Raw genomic sequence first — 8256 nt, 5'->3', positions numbered from 1 at the left:
TCTCATTCAACAGAACTTCCTCTTTAATGAAATTGCATAGAGTGTACAACACCCTTTCTGTAAAGGAGAGTCCAGAAACTACTATTACAGTTACTGATGATGATTACACAGCTCCTGTTGAATGGTTCTAGTGTAGATGATGGTAGTACAGCCTCTTTCAGTGTAGAATATATTAGTTTATATTGGAGACTATAATGAGAAGAATAATCACACTGTCGCTAGAGCAAAGAGGACGGACTCTAGCAGCACTTGTGATATGTTGATGCATCATTGTATTGCAAGCAAAGCATATAGAAATAAATGCGGAGTGAAATCTGGATATTAAGGTGGAGGCTAAATAAAAGTAGGAGTCTGAACTGTAGTGAACTTGGTACACCAGATACAGTCATGCTTGAACGTTTGTGAATCCTTCAGAATTTACCAAATTTCTGCATAAATTTTTACCTAAAACTACATCAGATTTTCACGCAAGTCCTAAAAGTAAGTAAAGAGAACCAAATTAAGCAAGAAGTCAGAAATATTAGACTTCGTAATTTTTAAAATGAGGAAATGAATCCAATATCACGTTTGTGATTGGCAAAAGTATTCAAACCGTTGCTCTCGGTATCTGATGTGACTCCGTGATGCAGCAATAACTCAATCTAAACGTTTCAAGTAAATGTTCATTATTACTGCACATTCCTTTATACAAAACAGCATCATTATGTTGGAGAGTTTTTTCCTATGAACTCGTCAATTCAGGTCCTTCCACAACATTTCTATAGGAGTAAAATCAGGACTTACCTATAAAACGCACTTTTTCTCCCCAAAATTTGTGAGGAAAATAGGGGTGCGTCTTATTGTCCGAATGTAGCTTACATTCGGACTGGGCGGTGGAGCGTGGGTCACAGGAGGCAGGGTCGCTGCTGCAGGCCCTGTTACTGTGAGGAGGGGGCGGTGCGAGTCATTGATCTCTTGGCGGTGGGCTTCAGGAAAATAACGGTGGTGCGAGGCAGGAGCAGAGTCCCATCTGCGCACATTGAGGCTTCACGAAAATGGTGTCGGCGCATGCGCAGATTGAGATCTCCGCTCAATGACGAGCCGAGATCTCCGTCTGTGCATGCCTCACTTCTGGCGCTATTTCCTTAAGCCCACCGCCAGGAGATCAATGTGCACAGCGAGGACTCTACTCCTTCCTGACCGTCGGGAGAGCAATAGCTCCTCGCATCGCCGGGACACACCCCCCCCCCCCTCCTTCCAGCCCAGGGCCCACAGCATCAACATACTCCTGCTGCCGGCTTCCTGCAGCGGCAACCCTGCCTCCTGTGACCCCGCTATACTGCTGCCATCCCTCCCTCCCTTTCCCCGGTAAGCTAAGTTCAGACTATAAAACAGGCCCCCATTTTCACATTAAAAATTCTTATTTTCCTCCTCAAACTTTGGGTGCGTCTTATAGTACGAAAAATACGGTAAGGACTTAACTGTACCAAAACTGTAACTTTATTCCTTTTTTTTTTAGAATGACTTGTGTACTTTAGGTTGTTGTCTTGCTGCATGACCCACATACTCTTGAGCTTCAGCTCATGGACATATGTCCGGACATTTTCTTTTCGAATTTGCTGGTAGAATTCATTATTCAATGATGGCAAGCTGTCCTGGCCCAGATGCAGCAAAACAGGCCCAAACCATGATACTACCACCACCATGTTTCATAGATGGTATGAGGTTTTTACACAGTAATTCAGTGTTTCTGTCTCCAAACAGAACTCTTCTCATTTAAACCAAAAAGCTCTATTTTAGTCTCATCTGTCACAAAACATTGATCAAATAACCTTCTGGCTTGTTCAGGTGAGCTTCAGCAAACTGAAGGAGAGCAATGTTCTTTGTATAGAGCATTGGTTTTCTTGCAATCCTGTCATGCACACCTTATTGTTCTATGTCCTTCAGATTACAGAATCATGCACATTAACATTAGGTAATGTGAAAGGCCTTTAGTTGCTTAGAGAAACCAAAAGTAACCTCTGTGACTTTCCGGACTATTATGTCTTGCTCTCGACCATTACTGGTGAGGGTAATAACTGTCTTGAATTTCCTCCATTTGTACACTATCTGTCCCACTATGGATTAGTGGAGTCCAAACTCTTTAGAGATAATATTGTAATGTTTTCCAACAACTCTTCTCCTGAGGTCCTCAGAAGTCTTTGCTCATGTCATGATATAATTCAACAAACCTAAGGTGTGGAGATCAGACTTTGTTGGATCCCTGTTCTATAAATGAAACAGGTTGCCCACTCACACCTTGATTGTTATTCCATTCATTGAAAACACCAAACTCTCACATTCAAATTATCTGCTAATTCTGAGAGTTAACATAATTTTGCCACTCGCAGACATTATATTGGATCATTTTCTTATTTAAAAAGTGATAAAGTCCAATATTTGTGACTACAATTTTATGTAGATTTAAGTCAAATTTATGAAGAAATATGGATAATTCTGAAGGATTCACAAGCTTTCCAGCACCGCTGTGTTTTTAAGTGCTGAGTGTGATAGACAATCAGGTGGGGATTTCATGGATGAAAAAATTGTGGTCTCCAATCTGACCTCCAGTCCTGTACATGTGTTTGTCTTCCCTAAACAGAGGACTTTCTGTAAACTGCAGGATTACATAATTACCTATTGAATACCTCCAGGTTGTTTATATTTATATAACTTCATGCTGCTCCCTTATTATCACTTCTCCACTTGTGTAATGAGGAAATTATATTTTGGGAGTCTATGCAATGCTTAGCAGTTGAGTTATAAAACTGCCCAGTCTCACACTAGAAAATCTGTACAGTTAGTATAGACACGCAACTTATTTGTATCGCTTTCATACTGCTTTCACCTGCCTCCTGCTTGAGTGGCAAGGAGAAACCTTTCACAAGTAGGAGGCGGTGAAGAAAAGTTGAAACTGCATTACTTAGGACACAGACTGCAGTTTGATAGGGGCAGCAGTTCTGTGACACTTATCGATCACCGTTGCCCTTAAGATTCAGAGTTAAGCAAGTACAATTTGATGAGTGCAAACCCTGAAGCATTATGGGAATTGTAGTGTGCAGCAAGGGAAGTACCGTATTTTTCGGACTATAAGACGCACCGGACCATAAGATGCACCTAGGTTTTAGAGGAGGAAAATAATAAAAAAAAAAATGTAAGCAAAAATGTATTCACAATGCACTTTTAAGGGGGAGAGGGTCTTTTGCTGACACTGGTATAGGGGTAATGTCCCCCAATTCTGACAATATCCCCCATCCTGGTATATATGCCCCCCCCTTCCTTTTATACATGGCCCCCATCCCCATCCTGGTATGCCTGGCATCCCTCCATCCTTATCCTGGTATGCCTGGCATCCCTCCATCCTTATCCTGGTATGCCTGGCATCCCTCCATCCTTATCCTGGTATGCCTGGCATCCCTCCATCCTTATCCTGGTATGCCTGGCATCCCTCCATCCTTATCCTGGCATGCATGGCACCCCTCATCCCTGTCCTGGTATGCATGGCACCCCTCATCCCTGTCCTGGTATGCATGGCACCCCTCATCCCTGTCCTGGTATGCATGGCACCCCTCATCCCTGTCCTGGTATGCATGGCACCCCTCATCCCTGTCCTGGTATGCATGGCACCCCTCATCCCTGTCCTGGTATGCATTGCACCCCTCATCCCTGTCCTGGTGTGCATGGCACCCCTCATCCCTGTCCTGGTGTGCATGGCACCCCTCATCCCTGTCCTGGTGTGCATGGCACCCCTCATCCCTGTCCTGGTGTGCATGGCACCCCTCATCCCTGTCCTGGTGTGCATGGCACCCCTCATCCCTGTCCTGGTGTGCATGGCACCCCTCATCCCTGTCCTGGTGTGCCTGGCACCCCTCATCCCTGTCCTGGTGTGCCTGGCACCCCTCATCCCTGTCCTGGTGTGCCTGGCACCCCTCATCCCTGTCCTGGTGTGCATGGCACCCCTCATCCCTGTCCTGGTGTGCATGGCACCACAGTCCCCAGTGTAGCCGTGCTGCGGCTCCTGCTGCTGCTGTGCTATAGCGTGTGCCCGCTTATTAAAGGGCATGAATATTCACCAACGCCCATGGGCGTGGAGAGAGGTTGAATACTCATGCCCTTTAACAGCGGCCACAGGCGATTCCGGCAGCATCAGGAGCCGCAGCACGGCTACACTGTGTGCCGGCTATGAAGGAGAGTGAAGTCACTGCTCCCCGCGCTCACAGTCCCGGCGTGGGGAGCAGTGACTTCAGGCAGCTGATCTCTCCTTGTGAGCCGCGCATGGCAGTGACGTCATGCACGGCTCACATGGACAGATCAGTGCAGGCAGACAGCGCTGGAGGAGAGAAGAAAGGTGAGTAGGAGTGTTTATTTATTTTTTATGTGCAGCATAAGGAGCAGCTTAAGGAGCATGAATATTCAGTTCTCCCCACACCCCATGGGCGTGGGGAGCAGTAAATATTCATTCTCTTTAGCACCGGGGACAGTGTAGGCTGCAGTGGGCGGCTGCTGCCTCCTGTGCCCCGCTCCTCCAACTCTACCGCTCCCCCCACACCCCACATATATATACTCCCCCCCCCCCCCCCCCCCCGACATTCGGTCTATAAGATGCGCACCCCCCATTTTCCGCCAAAATTTTGGAGGAAAAAAGTGCATCTTATAGTCCGAAAAATATGGTACTTTAAATGTATTTTTTGTATCTTTTAGGTCTTTGGATTCTTTGCATCTATTGTGTTTCTTGTGGAATTGTGGCTTATGTATAAAAGTAACTACTTGGCACGACAGCAGGAACCTCAAGCTGTTAGAACTAATGGCGCAGTGGAGAGCGAACCATTGAATACTTTTGCCCCGGTTCAAGAAACGGCTTAATTATGCAGTAAACAGGTTCTGGTTGATCTGTCCACCGTGAAATACAATTTTACGGTCTTTTTTTATTCCATGTAAATAAAATCCACTATTTTGAAGAATACAATCCATAATAACACTATGTGGATATGCAGGATTCTGTTGCCTTTCCTGATAACTTCTCTCTCTCTTTTTTTTTTTTTTCTTAAGTTTTATTTTTTGTATTCATTCCAGATAATGGTTCATTATATGCATGATAAATTGCTTCAATTATTTATTTGCTATCACTTTGAAAGTAATGAAATTGGCTCTTTAGGGTATTTCAGTGCATTTCTTAAACTGCCACACAAACTTTGCCTAATGTGAATAATGTCAATCCCAAGAGGTCCTCCTTTAATAATTAGGAATGAGAACATTGAAATGAAAGCCTCTCCTCACTTGCTACAGGTTGACTTACTGTACAGGTCTAAATAGCTTTTTATATGAACAATAGAAAATTAGGTTTTTAGATTTATATTTAAAATTAAAGTTACTAGCGGGAGGCTCTTACAATCAGCAGTAAATCTACAGCATATTTCATTAACTTTTGGTGCCTTATCCTTTTTATATACAGCTTTTTGTACACTGTAAATGAGCTGGGTGTCTAACATTTATAACGGCAATTAAGTTTTCATAAGTGTCACTTGTTTTTCAGCTTATCACAAGCACCCGCAACAATTAATTTGTGGGGGAACCCTGCAGCAAGTGTCTTAATTTTCCTGCAGTGTCTCCGCAGGAGAAATAAAGCATTACACAATTCCCATTGGAATTAATAGGCCGTTATGTAGTGTATTGGCATAATACTCCAGACCAAGATGTATTCTTTGCAGTTCCTCTGGCTTATAAAGGTGGCAGAATTCCCTAACAACATATTTAATAATGGGTTTTGTAAACCAGACCCACCCGATCAATGAAGTAAATGGCAGATTGACTTTGGTTGCTAAATTGCAGTCTCAAAATTTAATCTGGTGAGACGTACTAAAAGAGTTTATTTTATATTGGTTCAGTTGCCCATATGGCATTTAGCTAGTTTTTAGGGAACTCAAGAGTAAATGCCCTTAAAAAAAAAAATAAGATGTGCCTGTTCTAGCAATGCAACATTTTCCGAGCCTGAGCTCATTAGCAGAAGGGTGACGACTACTCAACACGTATTGTGCTCAGCAGAGTAGCGATTACTGGACCTGGTGTGGAAGGGACTTCAGTAGGGATGTCATCCGAACAGTAAAAAATTACGCAGTATGAATGTTTGGCCCTAGAAGAGGGGAAAGCTCAATTTTAAAATACTGGTATCGAAGTAAAATGTGAATTGCCTATAAAAATTGCTCTGTCTTTTAATATCCATAGTCTTTTAGGGATTTGTAGCATATGGATAAGTCATCAATGCTAAAGTAGTGGACAACCTGTGTAAATGGACAGGGCTGCACGGTGGCTCAGTAGTTAGCACTGCAGCCTTGCAGCACTGGGGTCCTGGGTCCAAATCCCACCAAGGACAACATCTGCAAGGAGTTTGTATGTTCTCCCCGTGTTTGTGGGTTTCCTCCAGGTTCCCCGGTTTCCTCCCACATTAGGAAGACAATACTGATAGGGGATGTAAATTGTGAGCTCCAATGGGGACAGTGCCGATTAATGTCTGTAAAGCGCTGTGGAATATGACGGCGCTATATAAGTGAGTAAAAGAAATAAGTAGATCTGTGACTTTTCTGTGTATAAGGCTATGTTCACACAACTGTATTTTCAGTTTGAGTGCAGTCCATGGAAAAAAAACTGGCATGACGTGGACAGCACTGGGACCGATGGTATTCAATTGGGCTGTTCAGATGAGTTTTTTTTGTTTATTTTTATACGGACTGAATGTCCATGTGAAAAAATAGCAACATGCACTAGTTTCTTCTGTATTTCGGATGAGACTCACCCATTATAGTCTATAAGTGCACAAAAAAATGCATCCCATACAGATCAAACATATAGCATTCAACTTTTACGGATGCATTATAATTCTTAACATGGGGAACTGCTTTTGTTCTTGTAAATTGTATTCACTGCTGATGTATTAAAAACCAATACTATAACGATTACATACGGATGACAACACAAATGACAAATCGTCCGTTTTGCTGAAGGAAAATCAGACTATTTTTTTTTTCTAGGCTCGTGTGAACTTAAGCTAAAAGGTGGTAAAATAACCATTTTATATCTATTCATACACATAAGGATTATCATTTGTTGTCAGCTGAAAAGTGAGCTTTTTACGTTTACAACATGCTGTATTGTTATTGGCATAAAACTATGGCTACATGGCGACTTGTAGGACTTCATTGCAACTAATTATAGTAAATGTGGTCATGTCTGCAGCCCAACAGTCAGCAGAAATCAACTTTCCTGGATTTCTACATGACTACGTTACCAACAAATTTTTGCAATGATTAGAGATGAGCGAACCCGAACTGAAAAGTGTCCGGTGCTGAACTCCGAACACAATGGAAGTCCATTTTACAGGAGAGAGAGAGCTTTTCCAGCTCCAAAATTCGGGTCCCCATTGATTTTTATGGGGTTCAATTTTGAGTACAGTTCTACTACCCGAACTTTTGGACTAAAGTTTGGCCGAACCCGAACTTCTATGTGTCCGCTCATCCATACTATTAATGTCAGGCTGCAAGTCGCTGTGTAGTTCTTGACTAAATCGAAGAAGTGATGAAGTGTTTTGTATTTTTCTGTTTTTCCTTGCACAAAACTCATCTTGCATCTATTACTGTTATTTCCCAATCAGGCATGTAAAGGCTATTAAATCCTTGCATGCTGATGTGTACAGATTTCTCTATGTATGTGTCTACTGTACATGACACGAAATATGATTATATTTGGCTGTTTTTTTTCTTGTTTTATTTTTTTAGGATTTTAGCAGGCAGTGATTTTATGCGATAAATGAATCCATGTGATATTAAATAAAGTAGTTTATACAATTTTGTATCAATTCGTTTTTATTTGTTAATAATTTTTTTTCTGGGTGAATGTCTTTATGAGAAAAATAATTTGGTGAGTCTCTTTATATATACACCATATTGGCTAGTGGGAGAATAATGCTCTGTTCACAATTACATTGTTGCCCTTGCAGGACAGACCCCATTGGGGCCCACATGGACTACACTGACTGATCATTGAGTCCGTCAGGTTCCAATCTGTGCAGATATTGAGCCTGCAAAGAATTCTGGCCGATTTCCTCACTGAAGTCTGTAGAAGTGTTAATTTAGGCTCTGAGCTATAATGCCAAGTTTTTCATAATGGCCACTAGGACGCACATAATATGACATTATTCTTTCTGTAGCTCACAGGTTAGCTCGTGTGTATAGATTGGGACAGAGT

General features: G+C 42.4%; 1 protein-coding gene across 1 annotated transcript in view; it reads left to right on the top strand.

Moving 5' to 3' along the window:
* Positions 1-7856, top strand: part of CMTM6 (CKLF like MARVEL transmembrane domain containing 6) — a 40553-nt gene extending 32697 nt beyond the window's left edge. Inside the window, exon 4 of the mRNA XM_073678036.1 lies at positions 4720-7856. Within this exon, the coding sequence (XP_073534137.1) occupies positions 4720-4881 (162 nt within the window). The 3' untranslated portion in view covers positions 4882-7856. The remainder of the gene's footprint in view (positions 1-4719) is intronic.
* Positions 7857-8256: the final 400 nt, after the last annotated feature.

This window comes from Phyllobates terribilis, unplaced genomic scaffold (genome assembly GCF_046119375.1).
Source record: "Phyllobates terribilis strain yellow unplaced genomic scaffold, ASM4611937v1 Scaffold_4__5_contigs__length_816908805, whole genome shotgun sequence".
Lineage (NCBI taxonomy): Eukaryota > Metazoa > Chordata > Amphibia > Anura > Dendrobatidae > Phyllobates > Phyllobates terribilis.
This window is presented reverse-complemented; position numbering and strand designations above follow the sequence as displayed.